This window comes from Orcinus orca, chromosome 7, assembly GCF_937001465.1.
Source record: "Orcinus orca chromosome 7, mOrcOrc1.1, whole genome shotgun sequence".
Lineage (NCBI taxonomy): Eukaryota > Metazoa > Chordata > Mammalia > Artiodactyla > Delphinidae > Orcinus > Orcinus orca.
The window spans coordinates 111,308,611-111,332,137 of record NC_064565.1 but is presented as its reverse complement, the minus strand read 5'-3'; the positions used below and the strand labels follow the sequence as shown (position 1 = coordinate 111,332,137).

The window sequence follows — 23,527 nt, the reverse complement described above, 5'->3', positions numbered from 1 at the left end:
GGGGGGACTCAGTTTTGTATTTCGCATTACTTATGAATTTTAGCACATGGCACAGAATTTTGTAGAAAAATAGTGTTGCTGAGGTGCTTTATTGAAGAAATTCCTCTTACAGCATTGAGTCTTTCCTGAACTTAGTATCCCAGAGAACACTGTTTTGCTTATGCCATGAACAAAGTCCTCTCTGCCTAGATAAGCTTGGGAAAGGTTTAACTCTTTTTTTGCGTAGTCATAATGTACTTTGCTTATTAAAATCCCTAGGGCCCCCTTGAATTTTCCCATTTCTTGAAGTTTGCCTACAGGATTATCTCTTGTTACCGTGTGGCGTGGCACAGCATTTTCCTATATCCTGGTTTGGGAAATTCCTGTCTGACTTTTGTTTGTTTTAACGTTTTGGAATTTTTTTCTTTAGCATGATGAATGTTTTCACCTCTTCTGCATACTTAGGAAGTTTGCCGCATAATCATTCTACTTCAGTAACGCGAACCTCTCTGGTTCTTTCCATTTTGTTGTCATCCTCTGATCTCTTTAAAAAAGAAGAAGTTAATAATGTACCATTGCCATCTATTCATATTTCTTAAGAAAGTTGGCAAAATGACTTTTTCAAGAACTGCTTAAAAATTTTAATCACTGTTTGTGAAATTTCAGTGAGTCAGAGATTTATCCACACCTCTCTGCCCAAATTAATGGTGAATACTTTCCTTGACAGCAGAACTTACTGATTACTGGCAGAACATTTCAATGAAATGTTTATCTTTTGCATATGTGTAGTATTTTATAGATACCAACAGAGACACAGCCCTGTCTTTAGGGCGTAGCTGTTAGAATGACCAAAACCTTTGGAGCCTGGGGGCTTCCTCCACTCACTGTCAGTGTCAGTACACTAAACTAGTTTTCATGCAAATTCTTCCATAAACTGATGTCTTCTGGGGATGGAAGCTTGTGGTAGAGGATATTTTAATGATCTTTAAATTTAGTTGGCATGCTTACTGTCATTTAAGGTAAAGGTTTTCCTGATCACAATACGGTAATTTCAGATGCTTTTAACTGCTGTTTTGTTCTGTTGGTCACATGTTTTCAGTATATTTGAATTGAAAACAAATATACAAATATACTTGAGTCGAGGATAAAATATGTTTAGTACCCTTTTTTGCAAAGCTCCTCAAGGAAAGTAATACAAGATCCCTGAAGTCTCTGCAGTGGATTTGTGATTAGGTGTCTTGCTGGAAGGTTAGGACTCAAACTTTAAGTCCTCAGAAAGAATTTGTTTAAATCTTCATAATTTTTTTAAGGTTTTAATGACAACTCATTTGGATTTTTCACTTTAATTTCTGTGGTATATAGCTGTACAAGAAAATATTTCTAATTGTTTCCCCCCTAGGCAATGATTGCCTTTTAAATATGGCAATATAAGTAGTTTCATAGGGTTTTGCTTTTTGTTGTTGGTTTTACAGACATTGCAGAAACTCTTCACTTTCTCCTGTGTGGTGCCTCCAATGGAAGTTGTCAGGAACAGATTGATCTTGTTCCACGAAGTCCTCAAGAACTGTATGAACTGACATCTCTGATCTGGTAAAGATTGGGCCAGTAATAACTGTGGTTTATATGAGGGTATTTTACTTTAGAAACCTGGTATTTACTGACAGCTCAGGAAGCTACTTATTAAAATAATTGCACCTTTCGTTTTCAGTGAACTTATGCCATGTTTACCAAAAGAAGGCATTTTTGCAGTTGATACCATGCTGAAGAAGGGAAATGCACAGAACACAGATGGTGCGATATGGCAGTGGCGTGATGACCGGGGCCTTTGGCATCCCTATAACAGGATTGACAGCCGGATCATTGAGGTAGTAGTTTCATCGTACCGTTTAAATATGTCTTATTTTGGTGGAGAGTGGGTGTAGGGCTGGAGTGGGGAGGTGGACTTGTGTACTTAAATGTGCTCAATGTTGAATTAACTCAAGATTTTCTCATTTTGTCTCCTGAGAACAAGGTCCTCATTTCTGTTCAGGTCAGAAAACATGGTGTTCTAGTCCTGCTTCTGCTGCTCACTACCTGATTGACTTGGAGCAAGTAATTTAAGATCTTTGTTCCATAGTTTCCTCATTTCTGAAAGGAAACATGAGAGGGAGTTAGGCTACGTGTTTCTAAAAGTCCCTTCTATCTCCTATCCAGAAGAAATCTCTCAAAAGCAAAGATTACATACAAGTAGCTGCTTCTCAGTATTTTTAAAGAGCAAAAATATGGAAACAATCTAAATATATAGCTTTAGATGAATGATTAAGTAAATGGTGAAATATACATAGGTTTGTATATAATCCAGACCGTAATGGGATAGATTTTAATGACTTAAAATACAATATGCTATAAATGAAAACAAAATGTTCAGAAAAATTATGTGACTGACTCTTGGGAACTCTGCAAAAGAAAAGAAGAATAAGGGCAAAGGAAAGAAGCACACTAAAATATTTCGTGATTTTTCTGTGAAGGTTTTTATGTGTGATTTTATTCTTTTTTCCATACTTCTTCATATTAAGTTTGCACAGAAATATTTCAAAAATTTCTCAGGTTAGGAAAATATTTGCCCTAGTTTAGGAAGTGTTGGGTCACTGCATTATCTGAGATGTCAAGCATCATTTACTAATGTTTTCATATATAAGTTACTTTAAGTATTAATATAATTTCTAATTTCAACCTGTGTTATTAGAATTTTTTAGGACATGACACTTAAATAGCCTTTTTTTTCTTTAAGGTCCTTTCCCCTAGTTAGTTTCTAAAAATGAGTTTGTGAAAAACATGTTACAAGATTGGAAGATCTTATGAAAATATCTAAATTCAGAGCTAGCTGTTATGTTATGAGGAAGTTAAAGGCGACTGGTCTTCGTGCATTGTTAGCCTTAGTTTATAAGTAGGTCGTGGTCTCTAACGCTGAGCATTCTTCTTTTTAGCATTTTCCCGATAATGGTATTTTCACTGTTAGTTAACTGTCTTATATTTCCTAAGAGTCCTGTCTTCCATTCAACCAAGGAATTCCATAAGAATGAATATTTTATCACTTCTTTAGGCTGTCTAAAATCAAGCAAACAGTGTTAATCATATTATCTCATTTGAGATACATACTTTGGAATACTTGCCACCCCTGGGGATTACTTTCTTTAGTTCCAGTTGTGTCCCTTTCAATCTTAGGGCATCATTTAAATGTAAAGTCTTTTTTGTTTCCTAAGGATAATTTTATAGGATCATTTTGTTTAAAGGAGGATTTTGATGGGCTGCTAGGAATCCATGCTGTAAATAACATTTTAACCTAAGAATTAGATACTAAGATTTATGGATAACAATTTTTTTCTGTCAGCAATGTCTTCAAGGCCTTTTTAACACAAATAGTGTCGTCTTCATGTCAGTGATTCTACATGACTGGATCCTTCATCAGGATTTTACCTGTATTTGTCTCAGGGGACCTGAAAGGTCCTGTAATATATATTTGTGTTTAATTAAAAACGGTTTGTTGAGTGAATGAGTTTTGTCACATCCACACTATTAAAACTTGTATATTCAGTTACTTCACCATCTAAAACCTGATGAAACAAATATGTAAGTTAGCATTTATTGAGGGTTCCCACTGTGTCTTAAGTTGATAAATTTCTCCATGTTTATATTCAAGGTTTCTCTCTCTTTGCTCTCAGGCAGCCCATCAGGTCGGTGAGGATGAGATAAGCTTGTCCACTCTGGGACGAGTTTATACTATTGATTTTAATTCTATGCAGCAAATCAATGAGGACACGGGAACAGCACGTGCCATTCAGAGAAAACCTAACCCCTTAGCCAATACTAACAGTAGTAAGTATCTTTTGAGTTAAAAGTAGTACTGTATTGTCTGTGAGTAGTATTTGCAATAACAAATAATTGTTTTATGGAGTGTTGTTATTAAACTTAAGACAGTTGCATAGTAGTAATTAATTTTTTGTTGTTGCTTTAATCGGCAAATGAGCCAATATTAACTGGCATCTTCCCCAAGATTTTCCTACTTCTGTGATTTGCAGTGTCCTGGACTCTAGTCAGAATTGTCCTGTGCGTCCCTTTCCCCACCACCGCCTTCCAGTGTTATTGAGATATAATTGACACACAGCACTGTGTAAGTTTAAGGTGTACAACATAATGGCTTGACTTACGTCATGAAATGATTATCACATAAGTTGAGTGAACATCCAGTTTCTCATAGATAGAAATTAAAGAAATAGAAAAAAAAAATTTGTGTGTGGTAAGAAACTCTTAACGTTCATATATAACATCAGCAGTGTTAACTACATTTGTCATGTACGTTACATCCCTAGTACTAATTTACCTTACAACTGGAAAAGCTTATACCTTTTGACTGCATTCATCCAGTCCACCCCCTGTCGCCCCCCTCCCCCCCCCCCCGCCCCAGTAACCACAAATCAGATCTCTTTGAGTTTGGTTTTGAAGTATAATGAACTTACAACACTATGTTAGCTCCTGTTACACAACATAGTGATTCAGTACTTCTATACATTTCAAATGATCGCCATGATAGATACTTACTATCTGTCACCAAAGGTGGTATATACAACAGTAAGTGACTGTATTCTCCATGCTGTACATTTCTTACTCGTGCCTCCTTTATTCTGCACCTGGAAGTTTGTTCCCCTTAATCTCCCTCACTTACTTCTTTTCTCCCCTCACCCCTTCCCCTCTGGCAACCGCCAGTTTGTTCCCTGCAGCCCATGCAGTTTTTTAAATCCGATCCTTTTATCCCTGTTTTACCTTTGGATCCACTCACACCCCATCATATTAGTTCTTTCCAACCTTTTATTTTATACTTTCCCACCAAAATTCTCTTAATTAATGAAGAATAGGTGATTGTGATTTTTTTTTCTTTTCAGGTTTCTGTCATTTGTTCCTTTCCTGAGGGATTTAGTTCATTGCTTTTGCAGGTCTAGGCTAGCGTGCAAGGGTCAGCATACTGTTTCTGAAAAGGACCAGATAGTAAATATTTTAACCTTTGCAGGCCATGCAGTCTCTGTATTCAGCACTGCTCTTGTAGCTGCCAAACAGCCATATACAATATGTAAACAAATATATGTGGTTGTGTTCCGATAAAATTTATTTACAAAAATAGGTGGTGGGTGGATTGGGCCTTTGGACCATACTTTGCCAACCCCTGTTCTAGCGCTTTTCATCTGTTACTTTCCCCTGCACCTTATTCCCTCTAATCAAAGTGACAGGTCATCTTGTTTTTCCAGTTTCTTGCTACATACTCACTGTCCAGTTTTTCAGCTCTGTTTATTTCTTACTAGTGGTGTAACTGGCTAATACTGAAACATCTCCAATATTTTGTGGAACATATATTAGTAAAAGTAAGAGATCCAGTGTAGTGGTGCCTCGTGCTTTTCAGCTGGCCAGAATGGCCGGTGGTTTTGTAGCTGGCTAAAATTTGTCTTAATGCCATTTATAGACCTCAGTTGATTGCATTAGATAAGTTAATTTGCTTTATAACCAAAAAGTTTTTGTAGCATTCCAGATAATTACATCAGCTTGAATGCTTTATGTTATTTACTTTATTGTGTTTCTGAAGTCTGTAGCTTTAGGATTATACTTTTTTTATTACAGGTGGATATTCAGAGTTAAAGAAGGATGATGCTCGAGCACAGCTTATGAAAGAGGATCCGGAACTGGCTAAGTCTTTTATTAAGACATTATTTGGTGTTCTTTATGAAGTGTATAGTTCCTCAGCAGGACCTGCGGTCAGACATAAGTGCCTTAGAGCAATTCTTAGGATAATTTATTTCGCGGATGCCGAACTTCTAAAGGATGTCCTGAAAAATCATGCTGTTTCAAGGTGTGTTCATGAAAGTGGTGAAAACGCTTTAGAAATCCAAGTCTCTGCAAGTAACTTCAGAAATCTTTAAAGAAATAGTACAGAAAAAATATGCACAAAACAGTTTATTTGGAATATTTTGAGCCCTTCGTTGTCTTTCTGTATTCACAAACACCTTTGATAAAGAATAAATTAAATGCAGAAGTTGAGCATTTAAGAAAAATTCTTGTTCTGGTGGATTGGTTTGACACTTAAAATATTTTGCTCTCAAATTTAAAGTAGGATGGCCAGCAGTAATTATCAAATTCAGACAAATGTTTTATATACAAATGCTTTCTTTTTTTAGTCATATTGCTTCCATGCTATCAAGCCAAGACCTGAAGATAGTAGTTGGAGCACTTCAGATGGCAGAGATCTTAATGCAGAAGTTACCTGATATTTTTAGTGTTTATTTCAGAAGAGAAGGTAATGCCGTTCATGATAGTTAATTCATGGTTAATCTTTTAGTCTAAACATTATTTCAGTATAGTTATACTCTATAGAAAAAAAATTAAACTGTTATTTTTATGTAAGATATTTGCATGCTTACAGCTTTAATACATATAGAGCATCTTTTATAAATCTTTTGTTATAGATTGTGTGAGATTCACTGTCTGTTGATGAACACTTAGTAAGTTTCAATGATTTGAGTGTTTATGGCCCAGAAGCAATCATTGACTTTTCTTTTTATGCTGATAACATATAGTTGCCCATAAAAATTTTTTGAAAAAGTCAGAGGTCACTTTCCCAAGGAATCCTGTTAGTAGATCAGAACAGCTGTAAAAGGGATTATTTTTTTACTTCACTATGTAGATAATGGAATATTTCAAGGCTTGGAATAATCTTCAGAATGCAATTGGTGTAGTCCTCTAATTTGAGGAATTTCAATGTCGAAATCAGCCTAGGGGACATGATACTTTTCCATTCTTTTCTTGAAGACCTCGAAGATGAAACTGTATCACTCATTTGGGTGTTTTATTCTTTTTAAACCTGCCAAGAAAACAAAAGTTCCTTCTCGTCAACAGAAATCTCTTTATGGGTCTTTTTGGTCTATTAGGTTACTTTGGTTTTGTGAGGATGCAGAAAATGATGGTGTTTTCCCGTCACGTAACACTTTATCTTCAGTCTTAGAAACAATCCTGGTTCTTTATGCATATGATCTGTTTTCCATTCTTTTGATCACCTTTTCTTATGCTGGATTCATCTCTCTTTACATCTTGAGAATGTAACAGACATGCTAGTGTAATAGTATTGAATCAAATGGGAAGAAGTTTTCGCTGTTTCTTATTAGCTCTGTTCAAATAGCAGTGAGTTTTCAAAAAAAATCCAGCACTACACATTTATGTGAAATAGAAGGCAAACTCTCTCCATTTCCCAGAGATAATAACTATGGTTAACAAATCAGGTTTTCTATGCTCACATAAATGCCTGGTATGTATTCTTATTTTTAGCCTTAGATTATCTTGTATTTTGCATTCTGTATTTTGGTTTTGGTTTTCTGTTTTTGTTGTTGTTTGCTTTTAGTTGCTTTCTGATTTGGAAGCATATCAGAATCGGTCTTTTTTCTCAATGATTTTTTTAAAAACTTTGGTAGAATCAACTATGCCGTCAGGTTGAATTTCCCGCCCCCAAATATTTATATAGCATTTACATTATGAAGTTTATGGAGGAATGTAGATTGGTTCTACCCCTTTGCATCTGGCTTGTCTCACTGTTCTTTCAGGTTCCACTTAAATGTCACTTACTCCTAAAGATCTAGCCTGCCTTCTAGATTGTTACATCTCCCGATTGTATGCTCCAACAGCACTGTATTTTCTTTTTCATAAGCAGTTCACTCTTTATTTGTAGTTTCTTGTTAAATGTATCTTTCTCATTAGTTAATAAGTGCCCTGAATCCATTTTTCTTAGCCATGGCCATATCCTTAGTTCCTAGCACACAGTCTGGCATATGATTGCTGCAAATAATACTTATGGAACGAATGCCTGAAGTTTGAATTCATTCAGACTTTTTTTTTTAATAAAAAGAATCTGATGGAAAGCTCTGAACTCTTCCCCAGAAAAATGTGATTGTGTGAACATGCACTCACCTACATTCAGACACACAGATTTGCATATAGTTTTACACACCGATTCAGACACACACCTTTATATTCCCCCCTCCTCTCATGTACATCTTGCCACAGTCCAACCCCAAATATAAACCCTGGCTTATAAGTTACTGTTCATTTCTCCTCATACACCTCCAAGGATGTGAAAATCACCATCCTTCAATAGCTGGTGTTCTCTTTTTTTGGCAGTAGTGTTACTGTGATCTTATCTCATTGTAGTATTTGAAGTTAATGACTGTAGGTCTTTTTCTTCCTTCTGGCTATCAAGCCACAGGTGCACTGCATTTCTGCAATTGCTTATTGTTTTTATAAAGGGTATTTTATTTCCAGTAGGAATTTACATGTGACCCCATTACGTATCCTACATTCGGGTTTTGAGTATTGGTAGACAGTATAAATATCTTTTCTTTAATTTTGAATTTGCCTACTACTTTTCTTTGGAGTCAAGTTGAAGACTCTGGCACCTAAAGTTATTTTCCTATTTGCCGGGTACTTTTTATTCATTCCTTGTGAATCCGTGTTAGCATTTAGGGATCTTATAATGGTGGGGAGGTGGTCCTGATTAACACATACTCTCTTTAATCTCTGCTCTGTAAAGGTGTAATGCATCAAGTAAAACACTTAGCAGAATCGGAATCATTGTTGACAAGTCCACCAAAGGCATGTACGAATGGGTCAGGATCCTTGGGGTCCACGACGTCTGTCAGCAGTGGAACAGCCACGGCTGCCACTAACGCCTCAGCTGACCTGGGATCCCCCAGCTTGCAGCACAGCAGAGATGATTCCTTAGACCTGAGCCCTCAAGGGTAAGTCAGAGTTTTGCAGTGATTTTTGTGCTCTTTGCCTTTAACTCTGCCCTGGTACCTGAGACTCACACAGGGAAGTAAATGGTAAAATATTATGGAGAGTGTACGTTTTCTATTTTTCCATGTATATTGTGTTAGATATTTAATGGGAATGGGAAGAAACCTGTTGTATTGAGCCATGTTTAGGAACCACAAGAGATACATGGTGTTTCCATACAAGGGAACTAAGGCTCAGAGAAGCTAAGTGACTGGTATAGTGTCATGTACTTATTTTACAGATGCGGGATTTGAGCCCTTATTTCTGATTCCATAATCTTGCGATTATTTACTATATTGCAGCATACATACCAGCTTTAAGAAATCCAGATATTTAATATAGTGAAAAATATTAAAAATCGGAATTTTTCGACTGTAAAGGAAAAAAGATCCCGATTTCCCATTTATCTTTAACTGGCATATGGGAACTTTTGCTGTTAATAAAGGCAAATGAGAGTTCTAAGTTCTCTGCTTCCACCTCTTTTTTAATTCCTTTGTTGTACTGTGCTGCTGAGAACATTACCAAACCCTCGTGTTGGTTTTCTTTTTGTTGTGTTGAAACAAGTCACACTCTAAAAGTGTTTTTGTTTCTTTGATGTAAGCTGAAAAGTAGATCTTGGTAAAACATTATACTTAATAAGTGGGGTCCAAACATTTAATCTTACAAGCTGCAAGGTAGCATTGTCCTGTGAAGCTAGCCCACTCCGAACCCCAGCTGCTTTTGGTGCCCCTTGGTGGCAGTTGTCCAGCCTGGTTTAAGTATGAATTTGGCAGTTCTGTGACTTCTGGCACAGCCACTGTTAATTTTAGGAAGCTGCTGGGTTTAAGTGGTACCATGTAGTGGGCACAGTCCAAGGAGTTTGAGAATGCCAGAGACCCTCCACCTTCACTGTTTTCAAGTTGGATTATCTTGCCATTTTCCCTCCCAGCCTTGCCTGCCTCTCTACTTCCTCCCGAGCCCCGCTCCCTCCCCCAGCTGCTGCAGTAACCTTAAGTCATTGCAGATGTTACAGAAAAATCCGATCTGACTTTTTTGGCCAGCCCAATACTATATTATAGCACAGGCACTTGGTAAAATATGATGCAGCTCAGACAAATGCCGTATTTCTGAGCTACATACGTAAAATATATGAAACAAATATGCAATGCAAGAACCTATATGATTATAGGTTCTGACAGTTGATACTCTTAAAGAAAGAGGAAAGGACCTTTTTCTTAAAATACTTTCAGAGTTTTAAGTGATTCCTTTCTCTTCTAATATGGTTTTAAATGAAAAGTTTATATAAATTTGTAAAGGTGGAATTGTTTAACTTTAAGTTTATTCCTTGAAAGTTCACTTGTCCTGATCGTCAGGTATATTGATCACACTATTAAGTGTTTTCAGGAGACATGTCAGATGTTGGAAGACTTTAAATATTTTTTTCAAACTTTTTCTTACTTGGGTCATAGACCAACTGAACTAGAACTTTTTTTCTTCTTCCCCACTTTATGTAGCTTTGTTATTTGAAGGATGATATTTTAAACTATTTCTAGTGGTGTTAAAGATAGTGAAAATAGTACGCAAAGGCTACATACGTTCTGCTTCATATATTCTAATTCAAAATAGGCTACTCAGACTATCACTTGCCACATTTGTTTACAGATAATTTTGAATTTTTTAAAATACTTATAAATGCATTCATTTAGGATGTTATTGCCATTACACACCATGAAATTCCTTTGGGTAGTATTGGAAAGTATTTTGATAATATTAACACTCAATGCTATGTATATTTTACTTATTGTCATTTAGGTTAGGGAAGAAATAAGGTACCCAAATTTAACATATTCTTTTTCTAGTTTATGCATTGCATATTTGTTTCCTGTGCTTTATGTATGTACTGCATTTAATATTGGAGTTTAACACAGGATTAATGAGATATTCTATTTGGTTTTCTTTTTTTAAATTAATTAAATTAATTTCTTTATATTTGGTAGCATTGGGTCTTCGTTGCTGTGCGCCGGCTTTCTCTAGTTGCGGCGAGCGGGGGCTACTCTTCAGTGTGGCACGTGGGCTTCTCGTTGCGGTGGCTTCTCTTGTTTCAGATCTCGGGCTCTAGGCGCGCGGGCTTCAGTAGTTGTGGCTCACGGGCTTAGTTGCTCCACGGCATGTGGGATCTTCCCGGACTAGGGCTCAAACCCGTGTCCCCTGCATTGGCAGGTGGATTCTTAACCACTGCACCACCAGGGAAGTCCCTGGTTTTCTTTTTAGTAGTTCAGTATAGTCAAATAGCTAGCTATTTTCTGAACTAATCATTTTCTGTGTCTTGTACACTTCTAGAACATTGGTGCAGAGTTGGCATTAAATAATCACTAAATGAAAAAAATACCCTGTTATAACAATATTCTGCCATTTTAGCTTGCTTTTAAATGAGTGATGATACTAAATCATGGTAAGTGCTAAACTTATCCCATGTTTTCCCATGTGACAGTCGATTAAGTGATGTTCTAAAGAGAAAACGACTGCCAAAACGAGGATCAAGAAGGCCAAAGTATTCACCTCCAAGAGATGATGACAAAGTAGACAATCAAGGTAATTTTTGTGATGCAACTATGAGGCAGTAAAGGGAAAGGTGGTAGCAGTTAAGGATACATACTTCATTAAAATTGCTGATAGCTTTGAAGCATGCCTGAGTTTCCTGAATTCCCAGTGTTGTTAGTTCTTTTAGCTAATTTATTAAGAGTGGGAATCTTAACATTCAGTTGGCTTTCATCGATTGCACTGAAATGATTTAATCATCATTCTCTTTTCATAGCTAAAAGCCCCACCACTACTCAGTCACCTAAATCTTCTTTCCTGGCAAGTTTGAATCCAAAAACGTGGGGAAGGTTAAGCGCACAGTCTCACAGCAACAACATTGAACCGGCCCGAGCTGCGGGAGTTAGTGGTCTTGCCAGGGCCGCCTCAAAGGACACCATATCCAATAACAGGTAAGGTGGGGGGTTCTGTGTCACCTCTGTTCTCAGGTCAGAAAAACTTCACATTTTTCGGTCAGCATATTTATTATATGGAGATGAAACATGGAGACAGATCTTTAATTTATGCTCAGATGTGATGGCATAGCTCAAGGATGGAGCCGATTCTCAATTCTTGAACCCTGTGTCTGGCTTTGTCCTGCATTCCAGTCTCACATTTTAAAATTCCTTTCAACATGTCTACTTGGGAGTTGTGTATGTTCAGAGCCAAACAAATAGGTTTCCCATTGAACCTGTCCCGTAGTTCTGTTCTAGAAAAAGAAAGCGGACATATTTTTTGTACACATACGTGCGCGCTCTTTTATGATAACCCTCCTCTACCCTTTACAATGGAAGGTAAGGCTCTTAGAGCAGAGCCCTTTTTTAGAAACTTAGAATTCTGTCAGCTCAACGATTTCACACCAGTTTATGGCATTAAAAAATTATTTCTTTAAAATCCTATGGATTGTTTTGTCTTTTGGCTCTGGGTGTAACATACAAGCAAGGAGTGCTTCTTCTGCAAATAAGACATTTAAAACAATCAAATTCCATTGGGAAAACAAGGAAGTTCTTTTTGTTTGGTTGATTGCTTTGGTTGGTTGGTGGTTCTGAACTTCAGTTAATAAAAATAATTAAGCAAATAGATTTCTGAAGCCATCAGAATTTGTAATTTAAACAGCGAGGTCTCAGCTGTCATAGCTAATTGTGCACCTAATAGGTGGATGTTTCTTTTCTATAGTTCTTTACTTCAGCTCTCCAGGGAACATAAATAAAGGACAGTGCAGATATGTCTGTACCTTAGAGAACAGTCATGTAAAATTGCATTCAGGTGAACACTCAGGAAACTCTTAGGTTGTAGAGTCCCTAGAAGTTAGAACTGTTTCTTTGGTCTTCATGTAATGACCTGAAATGTATTTTAAGTACCTGTGCATTTCTCTAGGTATATCTTAGCCCACTTTCAAACTGAAACTTAATTGGGTTAATGTGGAATCTGAATTTACTAGTCTATAAGCATAGGCCAAAAAGGATTTTAAATGTAGCAACTATTTGCCTTTGACCAGAAGTTATAATTGAAATCCTTTCTGTGTACACTGAGACTTTAATATCTTTTTCCTTCTGGCAGAGAAAAAATCAAAGGTTGGATTAAAGAGCAGGCACATAAATTTGTAGAGCGTTATTTCAGTTCTGAGAACATGGATGGAAGCAACCCTGCATTGAATGTCCTTCAGAGACTTTGTGCTGCAACCGAACAACTCAACCTCCAGGTACCGTGACTGGTGCATCTGGCTGGTTCACTTCTGTCTCTTCCGGCGTCTCTTCCGTCCTGCTCTTCTTTTCCTTGGTGACTCTCTAGCTTTTTAGCCGGACATGTACCTTTGCTGCTGACATTTCTTTAACTTGTCCCTTGACTTTTCGTGCATCATTTTATCATTAGATGGGCTAGACATCTGGTCTTTGACTTTCTTTCCTTCACCTCCCTTATTTCTTGACAAACGAAGAGACTTTAGAAATGTCCCTCAAGCACATCTCTTCTCTCAGTCCTCTTCAGCTACAGGTGTTAGCATTGAGAAGACCTTCCTTAACCCCTCTTTACCTGTGGCCTGAGAGTACTCAGAGAGGATAGAGATGTAATAACTAAGCCTTTTGTGTTTCATTTGACTCTGTTTGCATTTTTGATATACTTTGAGCAATATGCGTAGTACATGTTTTCCAAGAAGTTGTCTGTTTCATTCATACTTTAAATGTACTAATGTAAAGCCATACCTTGAACTCTTGTTATATCTCTTTTCATTTTGGTATTGTAGCTCCATTCGTCCATTCGTATTCTCATCCTTTGTCTTTTTTTTATTTTTTAACACAGTTCCATTGGTTGAATATGAAGGTTTTTGTTTTTTTTTAATGTTAGTATGGATACTGGTTTTTTGTCATGAAGCAGTAACATTTTGTGAATGTGTGTGTAGGTAAGGTGTTATTTTTCAAAGCTCTACCAAGAATGCACCACCTGCCCCTGCCTTCTTTTTTAAAGGTGTTAAGAAAGTATCCAGTTGCTTTTGGGGAAATGTGAATTGTGCATTTAGTAAAGGCTGTCTAAATCAGTAAATATTGTTTTCAACTCTTTCAGGTGGATGGTGGAGCTGAGTGCCTTGTAGAAATCCGTAGCATAGTCTCAGAGTCAGATGTTTCATCATTTGAAATCCAACATAGTGGATTTGTGAAGCAGCTATTGCTTTATTTGACATCTAAAAGCGAAAAGGATGCTGTGAGCAGAGAGATCAGATTAAAGAGATTCCTTCATGTATTTTTTTCTTCTCCAGTAAGTTATCTAATAATAATGCCTGTGTGTCTTACTTTAAGCGTCATTGTTCACTAGTGTGTATATTTTCATCCCAGTAGTAATTTCGAGTAGTTTTTGGTCAAGATATTGAGGTAAAGTGTTTAGCTTGCTTATTATACACAGTTGGATTCATTAGTCTTTTATACATCAGGTAAATGATAAAACAACGAAATGGTGACTTGAAGCAAGGGCCTGTTCTGTGGTTGATGAATCTTGAGTCTTTGTTTTTCTGTCAGGCAAGCCATTAATAGTAGTCTCTCACTTGTGAATGTATTTTATTCTCAATATCTGTTTTTAAACATATTGCAGTTTGCAGTATATTTTTTTAAGGGAAATACAGTAGACATAGTGTAGCTATAGACATAAGATAGAGTAGACACATATACATTTCTATTTTGTATGTAAAACACAGAACTAACAATTGCATTGAAGAGTACTTAATCACCATTTATAATGTGGATTATGAGACCAGAAGCCACAGAGCAGCTTCAGTTCCTTCACCCTCAGTGAGTGAGAGCAAGAGAGTAACCTGAACATGAACACTGTTGACTCAGAATCACTCTGCTTGTTCATAATGGCTTAAGAGAAGGCATCCCTAGGGAAGATTCTCTGGTTCAGCTGTGTAATAGGGCTAAGGACAAGTCTCCTGTGTGAAACTGTGTCACCATGTCTTTTCAGTGTTTGCAGGCATTATTATTATTATTTTAATAATATTATATTATTATATTATTTTAACTTGTGCAGCTACCTAAAGCAGAATTGATGTTTATTTGAGAATCATTAGATGTGTAGCAATATTGGATATAGTTTTATACCATGCTTAAAATTATGTGCAGGTCTGTAATCTCTTATCTGAAACTCCTTGGGGCTGGATGGGTTTCACGAGTTCTACCATACAGTATATACAGCATGTATTACCTGATATATCCCCAGTGGATTCTGAACAGTACTTTGTACACATTAAATATTTTTGCAGCAAAACATAGGACTATTCCTACTAAAGAAAGGTTGAATTAAGACTCCAAATGGCCTTGTGTCTGTCTGAGTCAGGTTTTGCCACTAAATGAGTTGTGTTTTCAAGCCTTTTGGACTTAGGAATTGTGAATATGGGATTGTGGGCCTATACAGAAAGAATGTCTGTATTGAAATAATTTCTTTGGAAACACTGTTCTAACCAAATCCATCAAAAAAGGTTCAGTAGATTAGATCTTGTAAAACTGCCTATTAAATTTTCTTGTTGAGCATTCCATTTTCATGAGGCCTTGCTTAACCTATTGGTTTATTTATAACTTCAGCTTCCTGGAGAGGAGCCCATTGGAAGAGTAGAACCAGTGGGTAATGCACCTTTGTTGGCATTAGTTCACAAGATGAACAACTGCCTCAGCCAGATGGAACAGTTTCCAGTCAAAGTGCATGACTTTCCGAGTGGAAATGGCACAGGAGGCAGGTAAGGATCATTGCCTAGGTGTGCCCTTGCCATTGGACTTTATGCTTTATTTTGTTGAGGTAAGGTGGCAAGAGGTCTAGTGACGTCTTGGTCTGCTCAAAGAACATTCATCTATAAGGACCGCAGAAATTAAATATTCTAAAGTGTGAATCAAATAATTTTTATCCATAAAGTCATACCCCGTATCTTAAACATGATGTTTTGAAAATATAAAACCAACTTGTGCTGGAAAGTTGTAATAGGCTTAGTTTTCCTTAAATTGATGTACTTTAATATATAAAGCTTTTCTCCAAGAAGTTTGTAGATATGGATAATAAAATGTTTACTTTCTGTGCAATAATGTGATTTCATTATAAGTGGTTTTGCAAAAACTTTGCATTTTGATGGGCTTTAACAAATAAGTTTATTTTTTTTCCATAATAAAGTAGTTTTACAGGACTCATGAAGTGCTGCAGAAAGAATTCATTAAGTTCATTGTTGTGTTCTTACAGAAGGTTACGTGCTTCCTGGAATATTATGACTAGTTGCCTAGAAAATTTTAAAAAGTAGTTTGGGTTAAAAAACACAGTCTGGTGTGTTTTAAAGACCTTTAAAATTCTGACTGAATTAAAACAGTATGCATTATTGAATAATGAAGTGATCAGTGTGGACTAGGTTTTTTTCTGCTTTGAAATTTAATGTAGAGAGTGGTATTTAATTTTGATTATTAAACTGTCCTGGAAGATTTTTATGAAATAAAGGGACACTTTCAAATATATTTGAGAAAACCATAGTGTTTTACATTTTTATCTAAATTTGTGTAAAATATGTCTGTTTACATATGTATATACCAATATAATGGAATATTCTTTCCCACACCCCTGTTTGCATGCGTTATGGAACCTTGTAGATAACTGCATTTTAAACTCGTCTTACTCTTGCCAGACCTTTTCAGAAATGAGCAGTTGAATATCATTACCAGGTCTAGACTGGTATAGCTATTAAACTGCTTCACTCAAAAGACTATAGCAAAGTAAAATTTAAAGGTTAGTTTTTAAAGTAATTTTGTAGCTGAAATCTTTGAAAGCAAAAATGAGAGGTTTGTTGTTTGTTTTTAAATAAATAGGATTTAGTAGGCAATGGCAAAATATTGCAGAAGTGAGCATGCCCGAATGGTTCAGGAATTTTTATCCTGCGGAAATAATTAAATCTTGATCGTGAGGTATTTCCGCTTACATAGAGTCATGGTGGGACAGAGATGGAAGGTTGATTTAACGTTTTCATATGCATGCGTACACATCCTCTTTTATTTCTTATTTTATCATAAAAAGTTTTTTCCAATAACTTGGAATTGCTGGCTTTACTATATACATAACTGGTAAGTGCTACTTTGTGTCTCAAGAAAAATGCAGAGTTTGTATTATCTTGCTTTTATTTTAGTTAGTGTATGTTGGTTTTGAAAATAATAGAATAACTTTTTTTTCATAAATTATCTTGAGCTTTTCTCTCAACAGAGGATCACAGGCTTTAAAATTTTTCAACACACATCAGTTAAAATGCCAGTTACAAAGACATCCAGACTGTGCAAATGTGAAGCAGTGGAAGGGTGGACCTGTCAAGATTGACCCTCTGGCTTTGGTGCAAGCAATCGAGAGATACCTTGTAGTTAGAGGTACTTTCTGTACATGTATATTGTGTGTTTATGTGTACATTTGGGATGAAATTAATATTAAGGGATATATAAATTATTTCCCTTTTGCTGCTTCTGTCAAAACCTAGCATCAGGAACTTCTGTACTCATCATTTATTTTATATGTAGTATGTAGAAATGTTAAATTTTGTAGGGATTGACTGCTTACTTGGTTGATTGGGTGATGAGTTACTTTATCCTGGTGGAATGTAATAGAAATCACATTTTGTATCTGCCAGTTTTCTTAATCTTTCTGCTTTGTAGATCAAAATGAAATATACATGTTTTTCTAGGAATATGTTAGTTTAACCAGTATATATAGGCTTTTCTTTGCCACATGAAATTGCTAGGAGTTTAACAGACTTCTTGGGTCCTTAGGGTATGGAAGAGTAAGAGAAGATGATGAAGACAGTGACGATGATGGCTCTGATGAGGAAATAGACGAGTCTCTGGTAAGGTGCTGTTCTTACCAAGTTTTAATGTGTAAAGTTCAGGGCCTGTAGCTTCAATGGATTTTGTTTTGCTTTATTTAGGCTGCTCAATTCTTAAATTCAGGAAATGTACGACACAGGCTGCAGTTTTACATCGGAGAACATTTGCTGCCGTATAACATGACTGTGTATCAGGCAGTACGGCAGTTCAGTATACAGGCCGAAGATGAACGGGAGTCCACGGATGATGAGAGCAATCCTCTAGGAAGAGCTGGTATTTGGACGAAAACTCATACAATATGGCAAGTCTGAAAATGATTTTGTTTGGTTTTTCATCAACACTGATACTGTTTGTGTGTTTTGGAATTCCTGTTACTGGCTGGCTTGCATAAGGAGAGAGAGGGGACTCTAAATTCTATGTTTTGTTATTAAAAGCCACTTCAAATGTTCCATCTTGTGTGTGTGCCTGTGTGTGTATGTGTGTATATTTAGCTTCCTCATTAAGTCTACTTGAAAATTTGTTTGGGCAATAAATAATCATAATTTGCACCTACTTTTCTAGTAGCTTCATTTCAAGTCTTTAAATAAGGCACAAATGTCTCCGTAAGATGATGTTCCTTTAGGTAGTACGAAGTTCGGCATCTCTGAGCCCTTAGACGCATTTGGATGCGGCTTCCTGCATTGTTGGTGCATGTCTACTACTTATTTAAACAGGGTGATTCTTCTCAGAGCCACCCCCTGGAGTTTCTCAGGTGGCCCCTCCTAGGTGATCTTTTCTAGGAAGCAGTCCCATTGGCAGTTCTCCAAATCCACAACTAGGGAGAGAGAGGATAGCCCTCAGAGAGTTGTTCTGGTAACTCTGTGGTGTCTGTGGCTTGCACTTTGCCCTTGCAGAATAATTTGCCATTTTAAAATCTACTTTGGGTTTACATACTCTTATTACTTTAGGTACAAACCCGTGAGAGAGGATGAAGAAAGCAATAAAGATTGTGTTGGTGGCAAAAGAGGAAGAGCCCAAACAGCTCCAACAAAAACGTCCCCTAGAAATGCAAAAAAGCACGATGAGTTGTGGAACGGTAAGTGATGTCTAGAGGGGCAAGGAGATCGCCATGGGGCAGTAGTCTTCCTGTCTTGAAGGTTTTGACAGAGTGATTTATATCTAGTAGTAAAATCTTTTAATATAATTTATAAAAATATGAATTACTACAAATGCTTGGCTGCTTTTAATTGAACCCTTGACTTTAATGTCTAGAAAGTGAAAAGTTATCTTGAAAGAATTTGTGGGAAAACTTACCATTCTTTCCATGAAGAATTCATGTTTTTATGAAAACAAAAACAAATTTCATTAGTAGAACATATGCACTAAAGAAGAGGCTGAACATTGGCAGGTTGACCCTTAATTTTTATTGTTATTCATTATAATAGTGTGATCCACCAATTATAGAAGGAATAAAAAGTTTCGCTAGGTTATAAAATGACTACAGAAAGTAGTAAAACCTCCCAATTGACTTACCTTCCTTTGTAGTATTTCCTTCCAGTCTAACTTTGCTCATTTCCTCCCTTTCTTTCTTTCTTTTTTTTTTTTTTTTTTTTGCGATATGCGGGCCTCTCACTGCTGTGGCCTCTCCCGCCACGGAGCACAGGCTCCGGACGCGCAGGCTCAGTAGCCATGGCTTACAGGCCCAGCCGCTCTGCGGCATGTGGGATCTTCCCAGACCGGGGCACGAACCCGTGTCCCCTGCATCGGCAGGCGGACTCTCAACTACTGCGCCACCAGGGAAGCCCCTCTCCCTTCCTTTTTTATAAGATGGTTACAGTGCCTTACCAATAGGCTGCAGTCCTTGGGGACCAGCTCCTATCAGGGATTTCCAAACACTGGTGTTGTTGATGAAATTTTCCCTGATCCACAGAAGTAAGGGCATTGTAGCAACTTTGTTTTTCATAAAACTCAGTTTTTTCTATATAAAAGGGTGTTTGAGATATTTGTTTTCTATGTTTTTGGTATTAAAACAATTGCCCTTTTATGCAGAGATAGTGTTGTGATTTTTAATTTCTTTGCTTGGTAGAAGTAAATGGCAACAGTTTCAATCTCTCTGTCTTTTTTTAATGCTATTACTTTATGAGATCTAAGAACAAAGGAATTGCAGATCCTACTTGGAAACTATCACAGTCTATCATGTCCTAAGTCTTGGATTAAATAACCAAATCTTATTTTTATCAGATTTATAACTTGGGAGTAGTTGTTTATCTTAATGGCCATTTTAAACTGGATATAAAAAAATCCAGGAAATTTCTGTAACAGTGAACTTAATTTAAACACCTTTTCTTTACTCCTCTCTGGCCATTTTATTGTCAGTTATTTTTCTGATATAAAGGAGGAATGCGAAGGAGTCAGTTTTTCTCCTTTACAATGTATGAGTATGGTAGAGAAAGTGAAATTTTCCTAAGCCTGGATGATTTATCTATAAGATAAAAAGGGAAAAAAAATTGTTCAAGCTGTCAGTACTCTACTAGTAAGATACCGAGCGTTAAATCTTAACCACTCGTGGTTACTGTTTTTAGGCATGTTGAGATGATGCTGGCTTCGTTGACTCTGCCTTTCTAACTTTGATCAACACTTTGATCAAACTTTGATCTTTTGCCCTCTAGATGGAGTGTGCCCGTCAGTATCAAATCCTTTAGAAGTTTACCTCATACCCACACCACCTGAAAATATAACTTTTGAAGACCCTTCATTAGATGTGATTCTTCTTTTAAGAGTTTTACATGCCATCAGTCGATACTGGTATTACTTGTATGATGTGAGTAATGTTGTCTACTTTCGAACTTTTCCCTGATGTGTTGTCCATTACATGTTTTTTCTTAGTATCTGTCTAGTGCTTGATCAGTTTCCTGTTGTACTAGAAATAGAAACAATGATTCAGCTGAACAGCACAGATCCTAGCCCAGCTTGTATGAAAGATACTCTTCCAGTATGTTAGTAAGAACAAAGCGTAAAGCAGCTCTGTATACTTCATACAGTAAAGTCACCTATTTTGAGTTTAAAAATATGGTCAAATTATCTTTTGCATTTATATTTCAGTGGTAGTATTTATACGATAACTTGAGCAAGTGGTTTTTACAGGGCAAGATGGATATTAAGTAGTTTCTTAGTCTTTGCAACTGATATTTCCCCAAAATACTATAGAATACTCTGAACAATCATACCACTTTAGAAATATTAACGTTCAACTTGCTGGTTTTAATCTCCAAAAACATGAATCTATTTTACTGTAAAAGCTGTATCAACAAGAAAAGTTCTGCATTCTCCCAAATGTGTCATCATTAGGTAAAAATTCATCTAGGCAAAATAGTATTTATGCTTTATTTTATTGTTTTTAAGAATTAAACTGCCACCTTGGTAGTCTTAAGAGCAATATAATGAAATATACATACATTTAATTTAGTTCTCTAGGCAGACCTAGCTCTCTTGGCAGACTTGTAAATATTCTCTAGCTATAATTTATAAAATTAAGCTACCACATAAAAATTGAACATTATTAGTTAAAAAATCTTTAGGTACCTTTAGCTAAAAGTTCATTTATTTAAGATGTGTATTAAATTCAAGTGAAAGTTGAATGCTTGTCTTTGATACTTCGCTAGTGGAGGGAAGAGTGAAGGAGCTGGCCCTGCATGAAGCGTTCGCTGTGTCAGTGGCGCGTGGGGGTTGGGCTGTCTCAGCTGTACGTTGTGAAAGCTGTCATTCAGGTTGGGACATACCAACAAGAAGCTGTATGTTGGAAACCAGCAGGGGAAATCTCGGCACTCTGCATACGTATTTGGGAATAAAGGAAACGATGGTGACTATAATCCTAATGTTTTACTACATAATAGACTTTTTTTTTTTTTTAACATTTTACAGAATGCAGTGTGCAAGGAAATTATCCCAACTAGTGAATTTATTAACAGTAAGTTGACAGCAAAAGCAAATAGGCAGCTTCAGGATCCTTTAGTAATCATGACGGGAAACATCCCAACATGGCTTACTGAACTAGGAAAAACCTGGTAAGACAATCACTTCTGTAGTGGTGGGCTTGGGGGTGTTATCATTGTGTTGATCTTTATATATCTTGTTACAAAAACATAGTCTTTAGCAAACCTATTTAAATGTGTTTAGTTAATGCGATTTTTGATCATAGCTTGCTTAATTGTGTAGCTTCAGCATCCAAACAGGCTAGATGAGCTGGGGCCGGCACTAGGTCTACTTGATAGTATCTTTATGTATGAAATAGGGAAGTACACAAGGATTTTTAGTGAGGAGATTCAGCCCTCTTCCATCATAAAATTGGACACCAGAGGTGGAGTTTGGTTGATTCTCTCTCTGAGCCTGTTTGGGTCCAGACCTACATTCTTGGAGACTATAGGACTGCACTGATGGATACGGGAGCCACCAGCCACATGTAGCTGTATTTACGTTTAGATGAATTAAAATGAAAATTTTTAAATGGGAGATTTTTAGTCACACTGCCCACATCCTTGCGTGGCTACTCATATTGTACAGAATAGATGCTGGATGCTTAGATAATCATAGGAAGTGCTCTGGACGGTTCTGTGTCAAGAACTGCCAAAATCATATGTCAAGACGCAGCGGGGCCTTGGTACTGCAGAGTTCATTCTTTAAAGATAAGCAGCTGCCTTTTGGCAGTTTTGAGTGACTTAACAAATGCCAAAGCCCAGAGGAAAATCATGAACTTAGTGAAACCATTACTTGTGTCTATGTGGAATGGGATGGGTTGGCAACCTGGTGAGGTGGTGATTATATTTTAAAATTTCGCCTTCACTAGTCATGTTATGCTTACTGAATGTCATTGGGAGATTAAAGATGATCTTGGATGGACTTGATTTTAATGGTTGAATTTCAGATTTCATAGTGAATGGCTACTTAATGCATTATTACTTGATCACTTAGAAATTTCATGCAAGAATTATGAAAATTCTTCAAAATTAGTTGAGTAGACCATTTTTATTGGTTACATTATAATTATTAATCTGTATCATATCAAAAGTTGTTTCTAAGCCAGGGTTTTTTAATGGTTTCTGATTCTAATTCAGTTAATAAATTTATATCGCATCTTTTTACAGCCCGTTTTTCTTCCCTTTTGATACCCGGCAAATGCTTTTTTATGTAACTGCATTTGATCGGGACCGAGCAATGCAAAGATTACTTGATACCAACCCAGAAATCAACCAGTCTGATTCTCAAGATAGCAGAGTTGCACCTAGATTGGATAGAAAAAAAGTAAGTTTCTCCCGAAAATATTTAAAGATAAGTCATACTGATAATGGATAAACTAGAAATGTGATGCATCTAATTATCCCTATTGGTTTAGAGGCTTATCTTAGTCACAGTTATCTTCTTTGCTTACCTTCTTATCATATGTGTTAGCCATATTTTCCTATCAGTCTCTTGGGATCTCTTGGGATTCTTCTTTATCCTCCAGTAAGAGTCCTTCCCTCCCACCCCGGTTTCTGTAATGATTTCTACAGTTGTTTTTCTCTTTTAGTCTCCGTAACTCTTGTGCCAAGGAAGAATCTTCTCTTCTTTCACTGAGACCTCCTTCCTTTCCTTTCTAAATTAAGGACTCTAACCATATCTCCCTTTTATAATTGATCCCTTTATGCAGTAGGTAGAATTAATCAAATCCACATCATTGTCTTAGCAAATCACACCAATTAGAAGAGACAAACAAAATCCTTGATCTAGTTCATGTCTCTATACCCGTCAGCCTTGTATTGCTGACTGCATCTTCTTGTGCTTCTAATCCTGGCCGCATGGTGATAACTCTAAAC

At 36.6% G+C, this 23,527-nt stretch overlaps 1 protein-coding gene across 25 annotated transcripts in view; it reads left to right on the top strand.

Moving 5' to 3' along the window:
- Window positions 1–23,527, top strand: part of TRIP12 (thyroid hormone receptor interactor 12) — a 147,400-nt gene that overhangs the window by 105,568 nt on the left and 18,305 nt on the right. For 9 of the 25 annotated variants that reach the window (XM_049712509.1, XM_049712505.1, XM_033425861.2 and 6 more), the window contains 18 exons: window positions 1,452–1,569; window positions 1,688–1,847; window positions 3,681–3,834; window positions 5,626–5,854; window positions 6,180–6,298; window positions 8,579–8,786; window positions 11,294–11,394; window positions 11,618–11,792; window positions 12,940–13,081; window positions 13,939–14,130; window positions 15,447–15,598; window positions 17,077–17,249; window positions 17,646–17,719; window positions 17,801–18,000; window positions 18,647–18,774; window positions 20,348–20,499; window positions 21,600–21,742; window positions 22,820–22,976. In XM_049712509.1, coding sequence (XP_049568466.1) covers window positions 1,452–1,569; window positions 1,688–1,847; window positions 3,681–3,834; window positions 5,626–5,854; window positions 6,180–6,298; window positions 8,579–8,786; window positions 11,294–11,394; window positions 11,618–11,792; window positions 12,940–13,081; window positions 13,939–14,130; window positions 15,447–15,598; window positions 17,077–17,249; window positions 17,646–17,719; window positions 17,801–18,000; window positions 18,647–18,774; window positions 20,348–20,499; window positions 21,600–21,742; window positions 22,820–22,976 — 2,777 coding nt within the window. The remainder of the gene's footprint in view (window positions 1–1,451; window positions 1,570–1,687; window positions 1,848–3,680; window positions 3,835–5,625; window positions 5,855–6,179; window positions 6,299–8,578; window positions 8,787–11,293; window positions 11,395–11,617; window positions 11,793–12,939; window positions 13,082–13,938; window positions 14,131–15,446; window positions 15,599–17,076; window positions 17,250–17,645; window positions 17,720–17,800; window positions 18,001–18,646; window positions 18,775–20,347; window positions 20,500–21,599; window positions 21,743–22,819; window positions 22,977–23,527) is intronic. The other 16 variants (XM_033425907.2, XM_033425941.2, XM_033425970.2 and 13 more) reach the window with 6 other exon arrangements.